Genomic DNA, 24,908 nt, shown 5'->3' with positions numbered 1-24,908 from the left:
AGGCCACAGACGGCAAATTCTTCAATGTAATGAGCCTGGAAGTGTGCAAACAATCTATTTAAACCTGGGCAGTTTACAGCCATGATGATAATGGCAAATGCAAACACAGTGCTAGCGACCCAGCATGTGCAAAACCATTTTGTCAAGTTCAGCGAAGTTTAAAACAAAGTATCCATCCATTCATTTCCTAATCTGCTTTATCCTTACAAGGGTCGCTAGAGCTGATTCCAGCCATCTTCGGGCAGTAGGCGGGGGAACCGGTTGCCAGCCAATCACAGGCCACACAGAGACGAACAACCATTCGCGCTCACACTCACAACGAGGGACAATTTTGAGTGTTCAATCAGCCTGCCATGCATGTCTTTGGAATGTGGGAGGAAACCGGAGTGACTGGAGAAAACCCATGCAGGCACGGGGAGGACATGCAAACTCCACACAGGGAGACCGGAGCCGGAATTGAACCCCGCACCTCTGCACTGTGAAGTCGACCTGCTAACCACTCGACCACCGGGCCGCCTAAAGACTAAAAACAATGAAAGCATTCAAATGATTACTACTTAATCTGACTGAGGAAGGAATATTTCAATAATGCATGCTCTCTAAAGAGAGTTGTCTCTCACTCTGTCATCAATGGGAGAGCACAGTAGACCACAAGAAATGCACAGTATGACGCAACGGTAGCTATCCATTTGCGAAATGCTATTTACCTGATTTACCTCACGTCGCAATTATAGAAATCATCAGTACAATACAAAAATACAATTGGTCGTATTTTTCTGACTCAGGTGATCTTTTTTTCCACATAGTTTGGCTGGCCCGGCGACTTTGACCCGGGTGTGACTTGTATAGCTTAAAGTGAGAGCTCGGAATGGCAGCCAAAATCCCAATTTCCAAATCATGTTGAAGGCAATGAACACCTTTCCTGCTGTCAGCATTAATAGGTAATGGGAACTTGGTTTGGGAGTCGGAGTTCTACTGCTCTTTCCCCCCCCAAAATGCAAATCAAAGTCCAGTGCGATTTATATATAACTTTTTCTTCCTCATGATGCCTTTCTTGACTGCTGAGACTTGTACTCCGGAGTGGCTTACGGAAATAGCATCCGGCTGGGGCACATGTACCGGAGTTCTTTAAAAGTGACACAGATTTTATGCAATAAATTTCTGCAAAAATGCGATTGATACTCTAGTGCAACCTATGTGTTTTTTTTTCTTCTTTAGTGTGCATTTTATGGCTGGTGCGACTTATACTCAGGAGCGACTTATCGTCCGGAAAATTCGGTATATCAGGTGGAGTAGTTCACAATCGATATTTAGCAAATAAAATAACCAAAAACCAAACAATTAAAATGCTTACAAACAAATGTACGTCGATCATGATGGACGTTTTTCTTAGTCTCACTTGGTCGTGAAAGGTTTTGCACTGACCAAGCAACCAGAGGATGGGAAAACAAAGACGTCCTTGAGTGCCATTGAGACGATAGTTTAAGTGACATCAGCCAGCCACAGGCCCGGGGCACAAGAGATTCGTGTGGCAACACACAGGCTGAAATTTGATGAGACAAAAAGAAATAACTACATTAAAGATAAATAAATTAATGAAATAAAAACAAATAAAACATCTACACACAAGTACGTTCCAGGGGCAGGGCAGCCAAGAAAACCTGCCACAAAACACACTGCTGGCAATAGATACAATTTCATTCCAGTGATTATGGTCATGAATCAATCAGCAGTTGACTTCGTGCGCGTCTCGCCAAGATTGTGCTTTCCTGCCTTTTTCTGTGCGCGTAAGACTGCAGCCTAGCACCCAGGGTCAGGAATCATATTGAAACAATAGACTCAACACCACACCTGAGGCATCCAGACAAATATGAGGCAAGAACAATCACGTGTCGCCGTGGGGGGGGGGGGGGGGGGGGGGGGGACAGAATGGCCACCTCCCACAAGTCGAGTCCACACATGGATAGCAAGTGTGAACTCTGGACTGGATCATGACACGATGGCAAAGAGACACATCTGGGGCCCTCGCAAACATACGTGAGGATAACCGTCAGACACCTGAAGATTATTTCAATACATGATGGAACATGCCGCTAGACAAGAAACACCAATAAGACACTATGCATCTTGGAATCAACTGAGTAGCTTCGCTCTTTTCGCTGATGTTAGATAAAAGAAACCAGTCGCTACGGACAAGCTCAAGTGAATGAATGAAGCTCATTAATAATCAATGTGCGTTACCAAGATCATTTTATTTATTCAGAGCACATGGAAATGGTTTCAGGTGAAATGACCTCGTGCACGTTGAACTTCATACAATAGTGATGAGGCTCAGGATCCAAGTCTACGTCATTGTGTTCTTTTTTTGTTTTTTTTGTTTTGTTTTTAAACTGTTCTAGTGTCCACGCTCGGGGCTGAAGGTGAAAGGTCACTCAGGTAGAAGACGTGGACAAGAGCACAACTGGTCACAACCATCAATAAGACCACTCAGACCTATGGCAGGCTTAAACATTTGTCACCTGTGAATCGACCAGCCAACAACTCTGGTTTAAGTAAAAAAAAAAAGAAAAAAAAGAAAGAAAACCCGATATTGGGTTGAAATCCACACAGCATTATTAAATCCCTCCTGAATTCCCTACATTTGGAGACAATGTCTCTGAAGGGTCCCAAAAACAAATTTCACGCAATCTAAATGATGTTTTTTTTTTCTCTCCCCTACTCCAAGTCGAACTTGGCACTTCCCTGCACCTCGTGAGTGATCGGTATTCACCAAAACGACTGTTGCCCCACTGGACTGAGCTAAACCATGTTACCAGCTTATTTATTATTCTTGACCTATTGACAGTAAGTACGGTAAGTGCCTTGAGATACCAGTTGAATTCGTCCACTGGCCACGCTCTCCACTCAAAACATTTGAACAAATCCTGCCACTAATCCGTTCCAGCTTGCAGCCAAAACCAAACCAAGAATGTGTTTTTATCAAACAAGGAAAATAGCTATCTATAATATTTAGCTTCAGAACAACATGCGGTACCAACAAATAAATAGAATGAACAAAATGAAACCGTTTTTGCCACATTTTTTGCTTCAATTGTCTATACATAGAAGTGTGTCAGTTACCCAGTAAGCCACATCACAGTAATATTGGTCAGTCATTCCTCCATTTGTATTGTTTCGTCTACATGTGTTGCTTGAGCTTGCTTAGAGGGTATAGCATTGTGGCAATGATGCTATTTGTTAGCCCAACTATGGTGTTTTGCATTGTTAGTTAACATGAAGTCATTTGACTTTTTCGCAGACCAAGCTATGTGGTTGTTTGAAAAACACGACTGATTCCCTTTGTTTTAAGTTTAGTTTGACAGTAAACTTCATCCGGGAGTGGCCTTAAACAGGCTGGAACCTTTTTTGTTGTTGACTAAATAAGATATATTCTCGGATGTGTGCCTTTTTTGGGATACATTCCAAGTAATGATCAATGTGTGGCCCGTACAAAGTTTCAAGGAAATCAGCTGAGTGGAGAGTTTGCACAATCTTGCACACCACACTCATGAAAGCATTACCGCCTTGCGCTGGGCAGACGTCATAAATCAAACACAAACACTAGCTTACATGCAAAAAGGTGAAGGGCTGTCCTTCATCTTGGAGTCGTGATACAGCAGGTCATAAAGTCTTCTGTGTCAGCATTTCGCAGCCACACTTCTTGCATGTCACATTGCAAAGAAACACCCAGGCCCTGCCAAAACATTCTGTTGTCTCAGCACGTGACACTGCCAGCATCCGAGAGGTCTTCACCTCCCTCCGCCGCCAAAACCCTCAAAGGGCTTCAATCTTTTCCCCAAACAAACATGATCACACGCTCAGAGCATCGGAATGATCATCAGGGAAATGTTGCCTACACTTTGGATAATGAGCACGCTGACAGCGGACGGCCAGCGATGGGCCTCATTCAGCAACACTCGTTAGTCATATAGTGCTTGCTACTTATGGGTAAAATGTGTTAATAATCAATTATTTCTGATGTAAAATCATCATCCAAACACTCAAAGGCATACTTAGTCAGGTCTCTTTGTTTTATGTTTAATTTGATTCCCACTTGAAGTGGCAATAAAGATTTTGAAGCACCATTTTTGATGAACCGGTCAATATTTGCAAAACTGTGGGCAGGTGTCTTTCTCTCGGTGTCTGTCCGTCCCGCCTCACTTGCTTCAACTCACTTATCTCCATGTCGGTCTGCTCTTGGGTCACTGATGAAGTATATGACAGCAATCGACACTGAAGGAAATGTGAGAAGCTGAAGCTGCTTTTTATAATGTTGGGGGGCAGTACAATAATGTATGAGCGATACGAGACTTGAAACTGGTCAGGATGAAATTGTGTCTTTTCCAATTCAGATCAACTGGTGCTAATGGATAAGAATGGATGGAAAATAAGGTGTATTTCCCTTCATTTCCGAAGCAGGTTAAACCATCAACCAAGTATGAATTAAAATAGCTTCCATACGATTCAATTACATTAAAAAAATGCAACAGCCATTATGGCTATGTTCACACTGCAGAGCGTGATGGCCAATTCGCACTTTTTTGTCAAATCCACTTTTTATGCACTCGTTCACACAGGCACAAAAGAAATGCGACTACAGTTAAACTCCTCTACAACGAAACTTACATGGGCGAAAATACCCCGTAGTGTGAAAAAATCTTCATGCATTAAAACCATTCGCACTTTTCTGCTCCCCTTACAACGCAAAATCCCCCTGTTGCGTACTACGAAATCTTTTTCTCTGCCCTTGCCTCGCAACGAGATTCAGTACAACGAACAAGCCTTGTGCAAAAGTCTAATCCAACTTCAGCCTACAGCGACTCCTACTGCTTAGCTCGGAAAGGGCAACAGCAAACACCACAGTGGCTTACACATGCGCAGTAGCACAGGAAGTAATTGTTATTGGTAGTTTCACACGCAGCACGAACGTTACGTTGCTAAAATGGCTACAAAAACGGACCTTTGCAGACCCAGGAGTGAAGAAAAGAAAAGCTTTAATGCTTGAAGACAGGATAAAAGTGATAAAAATGAAAGATGGAGGAAGCAAAGTAAAATACATTATGCAAGAAATTGATGTAAGTGAAAGTGAATGCTGATTGTAAATTTTGCAATTTCTTTCCTTTTTTTTTCTTTCTACGCTGGCTATATGAAGTGTCATGTAAGTGTATGCTCATACTTATGCACTATTGGAATAAAAATAGAGGCCACACATGTGTGTGTGTGTGTGCGTTTACATCTGAGATAAATTTGCTTTAGTGAAAAGTCCCCTGTTGTGAAAAATGTCTTGCTGCAAACATGATTTCGTTGTAGAGGAGTTTCACTGTAGTAGACACAACAAATCCGTGATGTGACACGCACTTGCGCATAGCACGATGTTGAGCGATGTGCACCCAAAAATCGTTCGACGTCACATGGTGCAGTGTTTACAGAAGTGAATGTGGTCCGGCGTGTTGGGGCTCATCTCATCATATCATATCGCGAGAGTAGCGAGACGGGAGAAAAATTTGGGAGATACGAGGCAACGCTCCGCCATCTCGTCATTTCATGGAGACGACTACTGAAGATGACTGTCCGTGTTTTATGTTATGTGTTGTAAATGTTATATTATTGTGTTATTTTATGTTAACGTTTTTTTTTATGTTTATGTTTCGAAACCTGCTTTAGGACTATGGCTGAAAACTAGCATTTATGCTAAGTCTGGCGCATTTACACTGTTTATTCTTGTGTTGATTAATGTGCACTGTCTCAATGAAATAAATAAAAATGATCTCATGTCATTGCTGCGCGTAGCATCTGTGTGGCTAATTTATTATTAACACCCCTGCCCCCACACACACCGTAATTGAGTTGTAGTGTTAACATATCCTTTGACACAACTTTAGGTTAAGTGTGTAGCGTGTCCCCAACGGAGCGATATCAACTCTGCTGCTCAAGAAACTTGCTGGACTGAATTGCTTTTTTGAAACCAAAAGCTGCCACCCAAATACTTTGCACCATGTTTCCATGACAAGTCAAGACAAACAGAGGAAGGTCACAAACAAAGAGGTAGACAGACAGACATGCATGTCAGATCTCAGTCGGACGTAGGCCTACACGGATGACGTGGCTGCTGTAAGCGTGAGAATGAGAGTTGGAACAGTGAGCCCAAAATAGGACCAGAATAATGAGCATCTTATCATCTCCTGCATGGCTTCCAGATCTCCTCTGCAGCCTCCTTCTCCTTAACAGAATCAAATGCTTCCCTGGGGCCATATAAAACATGTCAGGCCCAGCTAGTGCTGCTCTTTGCTTGCTCATTCAGGTTGAATGTGTATTCCTGCTACTTTTCTTTCAAGTTCTCAAGACACGCACAAGACTTTCCGGAGTCTTGTACTGATTCAAGGTGATCACTGAGATCAGTTTCAGACACATACAAAAGCAAGCAACCTCGACCCCCCTGAGGCCAACTGGTGCTATTCTTGTGCTGTTATTAAACGCACTGCCACAACATCCGTCATTTGAATATCAGAGCTCTTCTTCCCTAGCCAAGACACTGAGGGAGGAAGCATGTCGACACCCCCGCCCCCACTGTGCCCTGCATCCTTGTCAAGTGTCAACTTAAAAGTAAAAATGAAGTCAGAAGCTATGACGGAAGCGCTCTGCAATGTGAACCTTATGCCCTCCATATCCTTTCCCCTGCTGCACTTGTTTGCCGTTCGCAAATGCAAATATTCCTCTCTCAATCGATTTGCCTTCCTGACAGCTCAACTTGTGTCATCTCCAAAAAGGGGTGTGATCCCCAAAAAAGGGGTGTGATCTCTCACGCACGCATGCACGCATGCGAGCAGAGCAAAAGGTGCCGACTGGATGACAAAATACAGCAGCGATCTCATTATCGAAGCGGTTCTGTCCACACTTGCATGTAAACAGAAAGGAAGGATCTATCTGGAAAAAAAGCACCAATACAACAGCTCATAAATGCAAACTTAATCAGAGGCTGTAAAATACCCCAAACATTGGCATCAAGGATTAAGACGTTTTCATGACATGGACAACATACAAGGTGTGTCTCACTACTTAGTGCATCTCAATATGTTCACATGGATACTTTTTTTGAGTGTGAACCAGATCACAAAAAAAATCAAATAAAACAAGTCCATTTGATCACATGGAACACGTGACTCCATCCATCCATCCATCCATCCATTTTCTGATCCGCTTAATCCTCACAAGGGTCACGGGGGGTGCTGGAGCCTATCCTAGCTGTCTTTCGGCAGTAGGCGGGGGACACCCTGAACCGGTGGCCAGCTAATCGCAGGGCACACAGAGACAAACAACCATCCCCGTTGACACCCACACAGAGGGACAATTTAGAGTGTTCAATCAGCCTGCCGTGCATGTTTTTGGAATGTGGGAGGAAACCGGAGTACCCACACAGGCCCGGGGAGAACATGCAGACTCCACACAGGGAGGCCGGAGCTGGAATTGAACCAGATACCTCAGCACTGTGAGGTTGACGACATGTGACTCCTTTAAGAAAAAATCAATCAATCAATCACTGCCCCTCTGCACTACTTAAGAAATATCCAAATGTGCCTTCATTTTATAAATGTTTGCATTATTATTATTCAGGCGGCACGGTGTTCAACTGGTTAGCTCTAGTTCACGTAACGTCATCATGAAAGACCGGAATTAAAAGTGTACACTTCACAGAGGTCTTGCTGGAACTGCGTCAAAGCACCACGTATCCAACATTGATCAGCAAAACAGCAGGCAATTGAATACGTGTCTGGAGAGAAGATTCATAAGAAAACATGCTGCAGACAAAGTTAAACAGGAAATGCAATGCTGCCCTGGAGGAGTGGCCTAGAAGATTAAACGTATATTTCTAATGAGGATAAGCAATTCAGAAAATGGATGGATATCGTACACTGAATGCTTATATTACAAATGTGATTTGTTTTCACAATACAGCACTGAGTTTTTGATTTTGACTTTTGAATTGTGCACAAAATGTTGTCAAAATTACATATCTTTTTATTGTGTTCTATTTTTGTAATCAATTTCTGGGAGAAACATTATTTTTGATGCCTCTATTTTTTTGTTGATATTTACATTTGTGCAAAAAATATGAAGGTTACTTTGCTTCTGTTTACATTTGATCACTTTGCATAGCAGCACGACTGGCTGCAGTTCTTATTTCATACAGGTCAACTTAATGTCACTTCAAAAAGCGAGAAGAAGTAAGTAGTCATAAGGGATGTTCACACGGCACACATTTGCTCCGGCGCTGCACCGATGTATTTTGTATAAGACATTATTTTGTTGCGATATATTTTACACCGCAGCAAATTTTGTGGAACGTTCACATGTACAAAGCCGCTGAGCGTGTCAGCAGCGTCGGTGCAGCCCCACTTGCGTTCACACGGCAGTTTCTGCAACGGAGCAAAACAACAGAAAACAAAGAGCTGTCGTGTTGGTTCTTTTTAAAACGTATACACAACTCAAGCGACTACTGGACAGGCACGTCCTTTTCCTTCTCGGTCTCCGTGCCTTCTGCTCGAGAGTGACCGCCCCCGAAAATGTAAATCAACGATGACTTCAATGACACTCAGAAAAGCAAACATGTAATGCGCCAAACAGAAAATCAAGAGAGGAAATCACAAAATGAATTATATATGGGGGGGGGGGGGGTTGTGAACACACAACAAAGGAACAAACTACACAAACAGCTCCGAGACAGTCCAGTCTCCTACAAAAGGAAAGATGTTACCAGCCAAGTCTTGTGTCGTTATTAAACAAACACATGACGGAAGTCCGACAGAGCACGAAAGCAACGCATTCTAGCCGTACGTAATCAACTCTTCACGAGCATTTGCTCTGGAGCAAATTTAACCCAGTTGCGTTCATATGTGCAAATTTACACCGGTGCTGCTTCGCAAACGAGCATTTGCTCTGGAGCAAATTTTTAAACCACCTCCCTGAGGTGGATCAAATTTGCTTCGGTGTAAGCTGTTTTCCGGGGCTACGCCGGAGCTAATTTGCCCATGTGAACGCTCTACTGGGGCAGCCCCGGCGTAGCACCGGACCAAATCTTGCCGTGTGAACACCCCTATAGTGTGCTGTATTTGTTTTTTATAGAATAACAAAAATATATTTCATGTTTCATTATCGGGACATGAAATGGCCTATACATTGTAGATTTTTTTTTCCATATCGCCGGGCACTTGTAGATGGTATGATTAGCAATGACTTCAAGGTATTGCTGTTTGCTTGTTATGGTGTGGTGCAGTAATGATTTTGATTGACATTGACTGTTTCCTTTTCATTTCCTCAGAAGTTGAGATTTTAAAAAGGAAAGGGTTCCACCAGACAGCACGACAATCTGCTCAATCGACAATTTTGCCACAAGCAGCAATGGACTCCATCATGATCATCTTGACCATTTTGAATGCCTAACTGTATGTCTGAGATGAGCCCTCTGTTGACTTGGCTGTGGGGAAAAAAACTGAATGGGAAGTAGCCTCAAGCACCACTTGAGTGCCAGTTCATAAAGTATGCACAGCAAACCATCCCCATCGGTGATTTAGGATCAGATTTGATATTGTGGGATGCTCGAATTCCTGGTTGTCTCATTTCACCTGTGTCGAGTCGTGTCTATTTGCAGCTTCCTATCACTTTTCTTCTGATTCTCATGTTGCTCTTTGGACCTCGCCGCCTTCTCCCACATTTCCGAACTTGTGTCCTGTGATTAGTCACCTCCATCCTTTGCCATCTTTCTTGTCTCGGCTATGACTCACTCCAGCACACAAGCGTTCTTCCCGCTCTCACTCGCCAATCTTTCCTTCCTCCTTCTTTCTCTCTCTCTCTCTCTCTCTCTCCACACGCACCAATACAAGCTGCTTCGGGGTTCTACATCCCATCTCTCATCGCTCTGGCCAAAACTTCTCTCTCTTTCCACTGTCAGAAGAATCTTCTATCTCTTCCTGAACACCGTCTTTCCTCTCATAGCCACCCCCGCCCATGATCAGCAGTGCCTGTCAACGTGAATCACACTTTTATTCATCAGTGTCAGATATTTTTCACGGCACAACAACTGAACACGCGCGATTCTAATGACTCATCTGCCAAGTTTGTGCCCATCATTTAGTTCTCTCTTAGACAATAGGAAAAGAAGCAGCTGCAAGCCCCAGCTGCAGCGTTACCAGCTCTCTGCTGGGGGTGTGCATGTTTGCATGCATCTGATGATTTTCTGGATGGTTTGTTTCAGGCTGAGTAAGTGTTATCCAATCGGAATTGCGCCCATGTGGACTTCTGAAGGAGCCCATTTCCATAATTAGAGAAGGCCAGGCACACATGGTCCCCCCTGATCCTTGTCCTCCAAGAAATAAATATTCATGAAAGTCGAAGCACCAGAATCGCGGCTCAAAAAGCCAGACAGAAAGCAATAAAGACAAAACGAGGGGAGCGAGTGGGAGTCTGATAGACCAATTGCCCTCACATTTTTTCAACACCGGATGCTCCCGCAGCCTTGGTAGAGTCCCTCACCACAGGCATCCGTTTGTTGACCCAATGACACTCAAATGGTATGAGATAAGAGAAGAAGCCTTGCAGATGACACAGTGAGAGGTTTCCGCAATTTAAATGATGTTAGCCATTGCTGCAACATAAGAGTACGGAGGATGTATAGGACCATATCGATCCGCAGCGGGGGCTGTGTACAGAGTCAATACGGCAACAAATATGGAGCAGACGCAATCCTCACACGTCTGTGTGGGTCGGAGAGCACAAAAAAATAAATTGGTAGTGCATGGTGCTAAGCCTCTAGTCGTTTTCTTTAGCGTACTGTTGTCCGTCTATTACTGGACAAAGGAATCTGGCAGCAAAGCCAGGTATATGGTGTTTCAACAGAGCATTTTTTGAATTGAATCCAACTTTATTGTCAAATGTGCTGTACGTATGTGTAACATACAGCATCGCACTGGTCCTGGCTGGGTTACTGGGCCACCGCTAATGTCAAACCCCATTTACTGCGTTTCAATTGCCTTTTAATGAGCTCACGCTGCTCGATTCCCTTGAAAGCCTACGAAGAGGTCTAACATTCATCTTAATATGGTGGGAGGATGAGTGCAGTCGCTTCTATTTTGGGGATACACAGGAAGAAGCCAGCAAAGACTGTTGTTCCAAAAAGATGCCAGAGCGCCTAAGAGAGCCAAAAATTCTCTTTTCCCCATTTGCACTGTGAGGTTGCATTGAGAACAGATTAAACTGAAGCTATGTTCCTCTTCACAATACTGTATAGGAAGTGTTTTGTCTGTGGCCAAAATGATCAAACACCTGCTCCCCCGACAAACATGAAACGCAAAAGCCATTACTGCGGTGTCATGAAAGCTGTGGACATCCATCAAAGAGAGGGGGAAGGCAGATTCAACATACACACACATGCGCGCGCGCGCGCACGCACGCACGCACGCACACACATACTAACTCACAACCAAAGAAGCAGGAGGCACTGTCATCATTTCAATGTAAATGAGCTCAGTTTGCAGGAAACGCACGCTGATTCACACATGCCATCCGACCGGAAGCAACGTCACAAAGGATGATTGGGACTGTCTGTGGAACAAGAGTGGGCATGAAAATCTGGATTGAGAGCAGAGGGCTGTGCCTTTAGACAGCAGCACGTTTGTGGAAAACCTGCTCCAACCTGACTGCTGAGGATGGAGCAGTGACAACCTGGACAACCTGAAACACTGACGAAGCACAAACATGCAAAGTCTTCCCCAGAAAGAAGACGCCAATTTGCCACTCTAAATACAACTGAAGTATGCTCCTAATACCAGGAATTGCAAGTTTACTTAAACTTGCTGTGTCACTGCAACGAGTCGACTGCTTCAGCACTCACGCCTACACACGAGTCCCCGTACCTCGTTTGCGCTTAGTGACAGTGAAGAAAAGAACAGACACAACGCTCGCAAACCAAAACGGTAGAAATGTATTCCCGTTCCATTTGACAATTTAAATTTTTATATGGTCATTGTTTAGAGGACCTAAACCCAACCTCCTCTTCCAGGACGCTGGTGGCCGTTTATTGTCTTTGTATCGAGAATCAATCTATCCCTGAGGAAATAATTCAATTCATCCATTTGGTCTGCACGAGCTTTTTATAGTTTTGTTATCATGACTGGGCTGATGGGGCAGGTGTCGAGAGGGGACTGCTGTTTGCAATTTGAAAATGAGCATATGACAATACTCAAAAGCAACGCTGTCAAAAATCAATCATCAATAGAATCAACAACTAGGTTAATCATCGTTTACAGCCATTGTTTTATTCGAAAGAGTCCAAATCCTCAAATTTCCCCCCCTTGACAGTAATTATTCTGGCATTTCTGTTGAAAGCAGACTGGTTACCTTTTTTGATCAATCAAAATAAGACATTGGCAAACATCTGCTTTTACTTTGGAAAATAATCAGCGAACCAGTAACTGAGCCACTATCAAAACACTTGATGAGTATAACATCAACTCTTCTCACATAATACAGCTTAATTTTTGTTGTTGTTGTGTGAGTAATGGACACTGCCCGCAAACTAGATGTCACAACTGGTGACAAACCAAAGCCTGAAGCTCCTCAACTGACTTGAGCATAGTTCACGGGATGGCAGCAAAGAAATACCGCATTTGCAGCACATGGTACAACGACATTGAAAAAGAAAAGCAATTGATTCAAGATCTGATAGAGTTCTATTAACAATGAACCGCGATACAACGCAAGAACGTTGTTTCAGGCGTACCCTCTGGAAGTTTCTTAAATGATGGCGTCTAAGTCCTGCAGGCAGCTAAGTGGAAAGGGAATTGAAGCACTTGAGCGGTGAGGATGAGGATTGGAAAAAAGTGAACCTTGAATGAATTACCGAGGACTTTTGTAATAAGGAGGCATGGCGGCACCAGCAAAGGTTACCGAGATGATGAGGATGGCAAGGACATGCGCTAGCGTGAGAAAGAGATGCTTTGCTTTGTTTTGTTTCCCCCCACCCCCCACAAAAATGAAGACAAATATAGTTAAATGAGGTGGGGTTGTGGGGGTGTGTAGGATGGTGAAAAGGAAGGAGCTGGCGAGCAGCTGATCTATCGTACTGACCAGCTGGTTTGATCGTGTAGACAGACAAATGACTCCTTGTCACAAATTTAACACTCACCCTCCATCTTTCAGTCGTCCACCCCCCCCACCCCATCTTGACAGGCTATCTATCAAGCAGAAGACACACACACACACACACGCACACACTTATGGATGTGGTTGATTCCCAATCTCTTGATTCAGATTCTGCTTTCATTTTAATCCCACTCTCACCATTTTGTCCACGTGTTCCGAATATTGTTCCTCTTTTGCGCTCAATGGCTATCCGGTCTTCTACACTCTCCTCCCCTTTACTGCCTTCCCTCCTTTACGTGTCCTTGTCACCTTCCCCATCTCATATAGAATGTGGAGTAAATGTCAAGATAGCCGCAGAGGGAACTGATCACTTGTAGCAGCGCAAGAACTGATTTGCATCCTTGAAAAGTGCATTGTGGAAATCTGTTTACAAATCCAAAGGGTCAGAATGTTGCACTGATTTGAACACTAAGAGTATCCTTTTATTACGTTCAACCCTGGCAATGGTGACGAAAACAAGGCGAAGGCAACATCGGTCATGCAAGGTACAAACCACATCCTCATCATCCTCTACTGTTGAAAGACCTCTGATCTAAACACAATGTTGGTGAATGTAAACACAGTCTACTTAACATTTTGGATTAACTCAAACAACGATGAATGAATTGATATACTGTACAGTACAAACGGGATTGTCATGATGCTGTTGTGAAAGCGCGATATAAGTGAAGCTGTATTGTATTGTATGCTGCTCACAAACATGTCATACTAATGTTGTAAAGAGCAATCATAACTTCCCACAGTAAAATCTGAGTATTTTCTCCCCCCCCCCCCCAAAAAATCCTACAAATTCATAACACTATCTACTCATCCATCCATTTTCTGATGCGCTTATCCTCACAAGGGCTGGGGGGCGTACAGAAGCCTATCCCAGCTGTCTTCGGGCAGTAGGCAGGGTACACCCTGAATCAGTTGCCAGCCAATCGCAGGGTACACAGACGAATAACCATCTGCGCTCACACTCACACCTAGGGACAATTTAGAGCAGAGGTGGGCAAACTACGGCCCGCGGGCCGAATCCGGCCCGTTGGTCTTTTTAATCCGGCCCGCCGAAGGTTGGTCCACAGTTAAGGTTCGATGTGAATGATTGCATTCATTTCAATTGGACTTGTAATGACAGGCATTTCACCACCAGGTGGCGCATTGACTTGAAGTTACAGAACACGGGGAGGGGTGGGGGGGATCTTTTCGACCACCTAGGACCTACAGGTATGTATCGCTCTACTTCTACTGGTCTGATCACAACCCATCTGCAGCAATGCACAGGCTAAAATAGGTTATCAACAACACTGTTGTCATTTAAAAAAGTATATTAATACAGTACTTTCATGCTTTTGTTCCTTTTGGTGTTTGATATGGACTGTCAACAAATGCAGTTTTTTTTTTAATGTACCATAACTCGTGCTGACCTGGCCCTTCTGTCAAATTTTAAAAGTCAATGCGGCCCCCGAGCCAAAAAGTTTGCCCACCCCTGATTTAGAGTGTTCCATTAACCTGCCATGCATGTTTTTGGAATGTGGGAGGAAACCGGCGTACCCGGAGAAAACCCACGCAGCCACGGGGATAATATTTTTAGAGGCATGTCTTTCCCCGATGATGTCCATCAATTAACCACAGAAAATTTGTTTTTGCATTATTAGCCTGTGTATGAATGTGCAACCATGTTTTTACAAGTTCCTATGGTGTTGTGCCGCAACATGTCAGCCAGCGCTGAGGTCTACCCGAAGAGATGCAGCGGAAATAACAGCAAACGGAAGGAGAAATTTTACTCAACTGAGCGCTAGTAAGTTTAAGTCGTCCTTCGAACAGAACAGAGGGAATAATGTCAGTGAATATTGCTGTGCGCGGTGTTTGCATGTGTTGCTGTCAGTGTGTGTTAAAAATAGCAGTTGTTTGAAGCTTTATAACTGGAAGCATTCCTGCTCATTCCTCCACTCTCAGCACAAGGGCCTCCCAATGCAAGAAAACGACTGTATCCTCACTCTTCTACGTCACAAAGTGAGGACCCACCTCCATACTGTCCCTGCACGCTGAACACATGGCCACTTTCTCCGATGCACCGGATTGGGACAAGTGCGCCTAGTCTGCATAGTTACAACAATTGTTCTTTTTTTTTTACTTAGAAAGTGTGGTAAAAATTTGTGTTTGACTGTGAGACGTTTATGATGCGCGTGTTGTTGCGTTGGTAATTCGTCGTGTTGGTTTTGCTGTGCAATGTTATTTCCAAATGTCTTTGAATACATCATGCGACTCACGGGATGGGAGCGGTGATAACGAGAGCGGTCGGGAGAGTGGTATGCAACTGAGAGAGGAGTTAGTCCGTGTGTACACTTTGTCTCAGGCGGTCGTTGCTCTGTTTTGGCGTCGGCTGTGGTGACAGCCGTGTTTGCGATTTACAATCAAAGGTGAGATAAACAAGTAACCTTCTGACGTAGTAGCTGGTGCGCGCAGCAGCCGGCTTTAGGACAATGTCATGATTGACTGGAAGGTTTTAAGACTACTGTACCATAATATTTCCCTGTGAAGAAATTTTTGCATCATTGTGCTTGTTAAATACAGTTGCAAAAGAAGTGAGCCATCGATCACAGTATGCAAAATGTCAGACGTCAGTGACTACTGAACACTTTGATTGGTTGTTAGCGAGCAAATCAGGGCATGAGATAGAAATAGATTATGTGATAGTACACAGAAGCAGAGCAACAGCAAAGGAAATGGCATGATCTCATAGACTATGCTCAGCAAGACATTGCTTTTCACTTAAACTTGTTCCTGCTTGTATTCTGAGTGTGTTGGGTCTGCATATATGTGGATTTTACTTCATGAAACAGACGACACGATGGTCGACTGCCTAGTACGTCCGCCTCACAGTGCAAAGGCGGAGGTTTCGATTCTGGCTCCAGTCTTCCTGTGTGGAGTTTGCATGTTCTCCATGTGCCTGCACAGGTTTCCTCCCACTACCCAAAAACATATATGGCAGGCTCATGGAACACTCTAAATTGTCCCTAGATATGATTGTGAGTGCAAATGGCTGTTCGTCTATGTGTGCCCTGCGATTGGCTGGCAACCAGTCCAGGGTGACTGCCCGAAGACAGCTGCGATAGGCTCCAGCACGCCCGCAACCCTCGTGACCATAAGCGGATTAGAAAATTGATGGATGGATGGATACTTCAAGAAACCCTGACTGTGGGCAGTATGATAAACATATTCAAGAAGGTCTTACAAGAATGTGAACAGTGTATGTGCCCACGTATTGGTGTTGCATCAACCTGGCCACCCCACTGCTAAATGTCTGGCTACGCCCCTGAGAATGAACAGCCATCATGTAAGGTGCCTTACATGATGCATGATCCCATAGCAGTATTCAAACATCTGTATTTACAAGTCTTTTAGAAATCACATATTTAATAACATTAGAAAGACAAAATACACCAATCAGGAAAGTCCAGTTAATTCCAACTACAAATTGTTAAATCAACACCTCTGTAGTAGGAGTAGTGAGAACAACAGTGTATTGTTTGTGTGCCTTTTCTGGTATTTGAACAGGTGGCTCTAAGGAGCACATTGAAAAATACACCAGATGTTTGCTTATCAGCTTGGGATTCACAAACACACCAAAGGACGGTGGACCCCTTTGGGGCTTTGCTGTTGTCCCCGAAGTAAAAATGTTTCCCAGTTTTGCTTCATTAAACTTTAGCTCTCGGACACTTTTGGTGGCATGAGAAGAGAGAAAATAATTTCTCTCGTAAAAAATAAAAGCATAAACTACAAGAGTGTGTGTCTCTTTTATCACCAATGACTTATAAACATCAACAAAACAAAGGGATCAACTACACAAAGGTACTCAATCAGTTTAAACACAAACACTCACCGCACGGAAGAAACTCAACGCGCTCAAAACGTCACTTTTCGGCGGCTCAAAAAACACAAAACACACAGACAAAAAAAAAACAAGGTTGTCCTCGCCGTTAATGGCCACGATGCTATTCCGGCAGTGTTCCGAACAAGCGGCCGAGTGCCGTGCCTCTTTGTTGCAGTTCAATGGTAGCTGGTCGAAGCCAAACCCCGACGTTGTAGGGCCATTAACTCAGCAACTAGCGCTGTGATTGGTCGCGTCAACCGCGTCAGCGCTTACGTTATTGGCCGAAGCTATGATGCCATGTTTACGGGACTTTTAGAAAGTCCGCCAAATTGAAAAATTCTAGTGTATGCAGTCAATCAGAGCATGCTGATACTTCCACTTTAAGGGTAGAGGCAGGTACATAGTTTTTCTAATTTAAAAGAAAACATTACGTAAGTATTAGAAGATACAAATTGCCATATAGTACAATCGCTCAAATTGCGAGCGCATTTACACATTCCTGTCATCCAGTTTTTACACCTAAGCAGAGAAGTGAGTAGAGTTGAAACAAATTTATCAGAGTACAGTTCTGTTACTCAAGAAGGGTGACTGAAAGTAAAAAATAGCCCTTTAACTAAGGTTAATGAGTACTTATTGAAAAAAATATATACTCAATTATAGATACATAGAGAGCGGCACCGTAGACGACCGGTTAACTGATTACACGTCTGCCTCACAGTGGTGTGAGGTTTGATTCCAGCTTCGACCTTCCTGTGGTGGTCTTTGCATTTTCTCCCGTGAGTTTTCTCCGGGTGCTCCGGCTTCCTCTGACATTTAAAAAACATGCATGGCATGTTACTGGAATTCCGGGTAGTGTCGGGAACCTGATTCCATGGCTCATGATCGTTTCAGGCCTCGACAGCGCTTGCTCACGAGCTGATCATTGGAATCAGGTGTGATGGAATAGGGAGCGGTCTAAAAAAGGCAGGATACGGCTCTTGAGGAACCGGAGTTCCCTACCCCTGCACTGAATTGTCCCAAGGTGTGAGTGTGAGCGCGAATGGCTGTTCGTCTAAGTGTGCCCTGCGATTACTACCCCCCCCCCCCCCTACTGTCCAAAAACACCTGGGATAGGCACCAGCACGCCGCAACCCTGGTGAGGATGGATGGATAGATGGGTGGATGGATAGATAGATGCATACATCCTTCATTCATCACTTGAAGGAAATTGAACTGTCACAATTACAACAATAAAAAAATAAAAACTAATGTGACCTTAAAGCTGTAGAAACAGACACGTTCACGTAGGATTTCGTTGTTCCATCATTAAAACGCTTGGTTATCTTAAATGCTGTATACTTAATCGTTGACGACAGCCCAAAAGAGGAAATCCATTGGGTGAGGTTGGGTGATCATGATCGCCATTCAACAGACTCTTATTGTTGAAACCATCAATTATCAACTCAACTCAATTGGATCTAGAGAGCACTTTCAAACGGCCATCGCTGTATACAAAGTGCTGTACATGGAGCAACTATCATATATACAACAATAAAGCAATAAATCAGTAACAAAGACAGTAGAAAGCACCAAACAGTAAATCTAAGATCAAGTCTGAGTCATGCTGAGTCAAATGCCAAATAAGTCATTCCAGAGAGAGGGACCAGCAACGGAAAAGGCTCGATCCCCTCTGAGTTTCCACTTAGTTCTTGGTACTTCTAATAATGTCTGGTCAGCAGACCTGAGGCACCGGGCAGGTGTGTAGGGGCGGATGAGCTCAGAGAGGTAAGGTGATGAAAGGTCATTTAAAGATTTGAAAACAAATAATAGGATCTTAAAAGAACTCTAAAGTGTATAAGGAGCCAGTGAAGGGATGCCAGAGTAGGAGTTATGTGCTCCCTCTTACGATGGACTCATTTAATTTATGAGCTAATAAAGATTGCAAGGATAGATTTTATTCTTAAGTACTTAAGTATTATCTATCATTGTGAGCCACTGTAATGCGATGCAGTTTGAATAATAAACACTGAAATATCGTATTTAAAAAAAACAATTTTAATTGTATTATTAAAGTATTTCACGAGTTACATAAGAATTGTACCTTACTCACTGCATAAAAACAAACACTTTCTAAAGATTACCTGCAAATAAATTTCACTTAACTCCTCTAACAGTTTAGCTATGCTTCAGTTCTGTCTCGATTGAATAAGAAACCAGGGGGTTGTTAAGTGCAAGGTCAATTTTTATCACGGTCACAACATAGCATCGATACGTGAAGAGTTACATGACTACAATCTCAAAAAATGTATTCAAATCATTCATGCACAGGAAAATAATGTGCGGCAGACCCCGAAGACATGTAGTATAAGTCGTCAATGGAATCGTGGGCGCGCGGAAAACATTTAAGGCATTTGGCTCCCCCTAGTGGAGATAATCATTAGCTACACCAACTGCACGGACCTTTGGCGCTCAACATAAAATGTAAATTTCCTTTTAGAATCGAAATTTCTATGCGCCTCCATATATGGTCCATTGAATTCAATGCTTCAACCCCCTCCCCTTCGCTGCAGTTTTCTAACAATGAATACACAGAAATGAAGGCCGTTAGAAGTTTAGAACTTGTAACAAGTGTTTACTGAGGGGGAAAAAAGGGGGAGGGGCGTGTACTATTGGTGAGTACTGCGTGTTTAATTAAAAAAAAAACAAAGGTGTTATTTTCACAATAATTTTATTTTCTTCTGTTTTAGTAACAAATAAAAAATGATTGGGGCGCCCAAAAAACCCAAACAAACAACTTTCGCACACTGTCCACACATTCAAGGTAAAAATCATTGAACTGAAAACATGGCAAGGAGGGAAAAATCAGCACCTGTCCAGTCCAGATTGTGTATGTCACATTTTGGTAACTGACCTTTAGTACTCGACTACGACGGAACAAAAGACAAGCTATGAGTGTGGCTAAGGACAACATGGGCGAGAATCTTTTTTTTTTTTTTTTTTAATTTTGCAACAAAGTGTTAACTACATGTCACCAGAGAGAGGAAATAATAAAAATTATCCCAAGTAACAGCGCAGGGTTTTGATGGCCTCTAACAATACTGCAATAAATGTTCAATAGAGTTAAAAACCATGCATAAATAAGTTTGGTTTCTTGCATTTCTGTTCTGTTCCTTTAAGGGAAATGGGGCAAAGGCATGAAAAACATTGGGGGAGAATGTAGATTGGCCATCTTAACGATAAGCTGTCGTGTCTACTTTGTTTTTACCTATGAGGGCGAAAAAATGATTACATTATCAGGTTACTTTTAGGATAATCCTTTTGATGAAACAGGTTTCACATTTCCGGAACTTATTAAATTAATTTAAAAGGATGAAACAACTTTTTTTTAAACACTCACACTGAATAACACTTGCAAATAAGCATATTGCTTGGACTTGAACATGATAACAAGGATGTAAACAGCACATATGATGACGACATTCCAACATGACTGAGAAACACCCATTACTGCAATGAAAACAAAATACAATCCAACCTTACGGTCAAAAATGTGACTGAAAAGTGATTGCCCTGCAGCATTAAGTATTAATGCTTAGCGTTTATATTTGGAAAACCCCCCCAAAACAATTGGTGTCAATTGCACAAAAAAATTGCAACAACTCGTACATGACGAAAAAAAACAATGGTATTCATATACAGTATTTTATATGTACACACACACGGCATGAATCACAACTACTGAGATCACAATCCTGTACAATACATTTGCTCTAAGAACAGTGGCGCAAAATACATTTTTCATATACTTTGTCTTCTTTTACAATGTATACACAATTCAACTGTCCACACAACAGAATGCAAAGCACAAGCCTTCAAAAGGCCCCAAAAGTGCATGTTATCAGCTCGGCTGGAAGCCAAAGAAAGGAAGAAGTGGTGCAGGAGAGGGAATGAAACTCGCACATATTACACGGGAGGAGTTTTCCACACTCCCAGTCACACCGTCTCGCGAAATTCAAAGTTAGTGCAGGGGCGGGAAATCTTTAGTCATCGTTTGTTACACATGCAGATGCCACACTCCAACTCTTCGACATACAAATATGGGTTCTGGTGGGGAAAACTATTCTGCCGCACTGCCACTGCATATTCATTTGCCAGTGGCAGATTTGGGTACTTCTTGACAATCGCGCAAATCACATTTAATAAAGGATGTGGCCGCCAATTCAGATCGTATTGTCACGACCAGGCAAAAAAAAAAAAAAAAAAAAAAGTTCAGATGGAAGGTCAGATTTTCTCCCTGTCCTTCGCAAGGTGTTTGAGTGCCAGACCGTTTCAAGTCCTATTTGTACTTACGAGGGATCCGGTGCTTCAAGGGGGAATGCTTGAAGTCATGTAGTATAAAGACAAGAGATTAGCGACTTAATAAAAGCAAGATACTCCTTCAAAAAGAAACCTCTCCGTTGACATTCAACCTTGGACAAACATTCCTCAACTCAGACTCTCATAAACTGATACTAGCAAAGGACTACTTTTGAAGCTCCTCAAGCGGGACAGTGGTGCCTTGAGAAACAAGTGACACGCCTAATGAGCTTTTCAGATGCAAGCCATTGGTTGGCTGACTAGTTTGCATTGAATGGTGCCATTGAATTCAACTTGCTTCGCAACCATCTGGCAGATAGGGAGCGGTTTAATGTCGTTCCAGTATCAAGTCAAACAAAATATAAAACAAAGAGAATTACACTTGGTGTATTGAAAACAAACCACATCGCTTTGCCTTTCATTTTGTTTCGAAATGTAGTTCATAAGACGTCTAACTACTCTATGGTGAAGTTAATTTTCTGTAGAGACATTTTTAAACTGGCAATTTAAAAAGAACTTAAAGTCTTGTTAATTATCAGATTTTTTTTTCATTATCGCCTTCATCTCCAGGCCCCACTGTACTATTATTTGGCCTGAACCCAAAAACAGGAAATTGCATCAGAAAATAACGGGCAGGTTAAAAAAATTAAAAATCTTTCATCATCTTTGAATAGAGGAAGTTGGCAATTCCAATCACATTTTGTTCCCATCCTTCCTGCCAACTGCAGTCGTCTTCAAGCATTCCCCCTTGTGAAATGTTCTCTACCCGAATGAAAAGCAGCAATTTACCCATCACTCACTTGGAGAAACAACACTTAAGGCCACTGAATTGTGCTCATTAACTTTTTTTCAGAGGCTCCTTCCGTTTGGGCATCTTTCTTTCTTACCCAAGGCAATATTCAGCAATCTCTCTCTTAGGTCAAGCCAAAGACGGGAACTCGCAGTCTACAGGTTGTAATGGTACCAAAGGGTTTCCCTCCTTTCACGTTTCAGATATGACTTGTTTACACTCTGCCGGTCCACTTCAGCTTCTTGGGTTTTCCTTTGGTCGTCATTTGCTCCTTGCCAAAAGGCCTTCGTCTTCGAGTCTGTACACAGTTGGAAGGAGCACGGGCGTGGCTGCTAACGGCCAAACAGGTAGACCACCACTTCATAGGTACACATCATGATGGCCGTGTTGGGAATCTGTCTGACAAGGTGTGTGGTGAGGCCGCGGTACAGCGCCCGGTAACCCTCCTCTCTGGGCACGGTCAGTAGAGTTTGGAAGAAGGAGCGGTATTTGCTCCCCTCTTCTCGTAGCCTTGTGCGGATGACCTCTGCAGTTTGAAAGTGGAGCAATGACGCTTGGATTAGTACTTAAGGACTGAAACTAAAGACATTATCTCAGCATTTCATTAAACCACTAATCACAATAAACAATTATGGAAACAGGCATCCTCGTGTGGTGTTTGTTCTTGAATGCCGTTCTAAGAACAGCTTAACTTCGGTGGACATTAGCCTGTTTTGAAGGGGTTGCTCTGTGATATTGATTCCCACCCTGAATACTTGCATAACAATGTTAAATATAAGACCTTCTACATACATATCATAATCACCTGACACCAAGTCTTAATTTGCCTCAGCGAAATAGGGAATATGTTTTTTTTTATAGGCCGATGCCAATTTCAATACTAGGCAGGATAAAATTCCCCAAACCAATTACTTGTTCCATTTCAAGGAAAAAAGAAAAAAATAGATAATGTTGAATGTCTTCATCTTATGTTGTTTTTGCCACAGTTTTGCCAATTAAAAAAAAAAAAAAAACGCTGACATCGACGGATTATTCTTTTGAGCCCAACAGAATACCTTTGTCAATGCTCAATAAACAGTGCACAAGTCAATAAGTTGTTTAAAACAAACATATTGCGTCCTCTTGTGATCGGGTCATTTCAACTTGCTGATCAGTAATCGGCCCCAAAACTTAAAGGCTAACTAGCACCTTATAATGAATATTCATAACTCACTGAAATTCTGACTTTATATGTGTGTTAATTAAACAAATAATAACAATAAATAAATAACTTATATAGATACTATGTTTAACTCATTCACTCCCAAAGACGTTTTTAAACGTCTTTTCAGACTTGGTCCAGAATTGGCTGGTACTGAATGAGTTAATAATATGTCTCTATTTTAATTTCCATTTTATTGTTATCTATTTTTGGGTTGTTTTCTTTTTGTGGGTTGTTTTCTTTTTGTTGACGACTGGTAGAGTGAATTCCTCCTGTGGTTGAATAAAATATCTCTGTGTCTAGCACGTATGCACTTCCATAAATCCTTTTATAAATCGATTGAGTGAGAAAGGGAGATGCCTTGATTACCATGGGGGTATGCAATGGTGGTGGCGCAGGTTTTGGAAGTGGCTGCAGCAAGCATCATGCCAACAAAGTCTGAGGCGTCTTTGACATACTCCTCCTCGGCCTCAATGCCAGTCTGAGTCCTCGACTGTAGCAGCTTCCGTTTGATGCTTTCATAGATGACAAAATGGATAACCGTCTCAGAGATGCCCGCGTACGACGCCGACATGCCCTTGTAAAAACCTCGCAAGCCGTCCATCTGGTACACCCGCCGAACACAGTCAAAGGCGTTCATGCGGCGTTCGCCCCGGTTCCTGCGGTCACAACCAGAAGAAAATGAACGTATTCCCACAAAGACTATATCCACTGCTGCTTTTCTTTTTTCTCACCTGGAGTCCAGCTGCATGCGGGTCTTTATCAGCCAAATGGGGTTGGTGGCTGTGATGGCTGTGAACCCTAAAAAAGAGCAATCAAGTTCAGACAGGCTTCGAGTCAGTTGGAAAGACTACATTATATCCCCCAACACAGTTGATTTATTCTACACTACCAAAGATGACAGTGCGAAAGCACCGAGTCAACAGACCTCTTCATGGATTTGCTGCACTCCTAATTGACTTACAAATGGAGTCCCGGAGAGGAATGCTTTGTGTAACTTTGCTACACGTGCACAGATTACAGTGATCCCTCACTTATCGCAGTTGATGGGGACCGGGACCCTGCCACGATAGTGAAGTGAAAAACAGCGAAGGAGCCCCCCGCAGGAATTTTTGTGTAAGTGTATGTGGGCACTAGCATGTTTAAAATATGTAAACAGTCATTATAGTTTACATATTCGAAACAAAGACTATAGCAGTACACATATTTACTTACATCTTGAATGATAATACCTTCTACAGTAATTAACTATCATCAGCATTGCCTTCAGAGAGACGCGAAGAGACTTGTGTAGGTGGTGTAGAAGGCCGGCTCTCACTTCTGACGGTGTGGCCGCTGTTAAGTCTTATTACTCTTCTTGTACCCCAAAATTTCACACCACATCCTAGTGATGCCTTGTCTTCTCTCACTGGTACATTTAGCACTTAGTTGGTTAGATGCATGCCAAGACACTTGCGGCAGTTAAGTTCAGCCAACAAAAACCTGATACA

The 24,908-nt window shown here is 42.8% G+C and overlaps 2 protein-coding genes across 2 annotated transcripts in view; both read right to left on the bottom strand.

Annotated features, from left to right (window-relative positions):
• The window catches only part of spsb4a (splA/ryanodine receptor domain and SOCS box containing 4a), a 72,001-nt gene extending 54,735 nt beyond the window's left edge, over positions 1-17,266 (bottom strand). The window contains exon 1 of the mRNA XM_086130080.1: positions 17,102-17,266. The gene's annotated coding sequence lies outside the window, so the exon portion shown is untranslated. The remainder of the gene's footprint in view (positions 1-17,101) is intronic.
• A 2,516-nt stretch (positions 17,267-19,782) lies between these two features.
• LOC147195356 (solute carrier family 25 member 36-A-like) overlaps positions 19,783-24,908 on the bottom strand; it is a 28,263-nt gene continuing 23,137 nt past the window's right edge. The window contains exons 5-7 of the mRNA XM_086128687.1: positions 24,153-24,219; positions 23,788-24,077; positions 19,783-22,743 (exon numbers count right to left, since the gene is read on the bottom strand). Coding sequence (XP_085984813.1) covers positions 22,550-22,743; positions 23,788-24,077; positions 24,153-24,219 — 551 coding nt within the window. The 3' untranslated portion in view covers positions 19,783-22,549. The remainder of the gene's footprint in view (positions 22,744-23,787; positions 24,078-24,152; positions 24,220-24,908) is intronic.

The sequence above is a fragment of the Hippocampus guttulatus genome, chromosome 14 (genome assembly GCF_054856545.1).
Source record: "Hippocampus guttulatus isolate MCC_2025c chromosome 14, RoL_Hgut_1.0, whole genome shotgun sequence".
NCBI lineage: Eukaryota > Metazoa > Chordata > Actinopteri > Syngnathiformes > Syngnathidae > Hippocampus > Hippocampus guttulatus.
The sequence above is the reverse complement of the archived record's forward strand: the minus strand, read 5'-3'. Positions and strand labels throughout refer to the sequence as shown.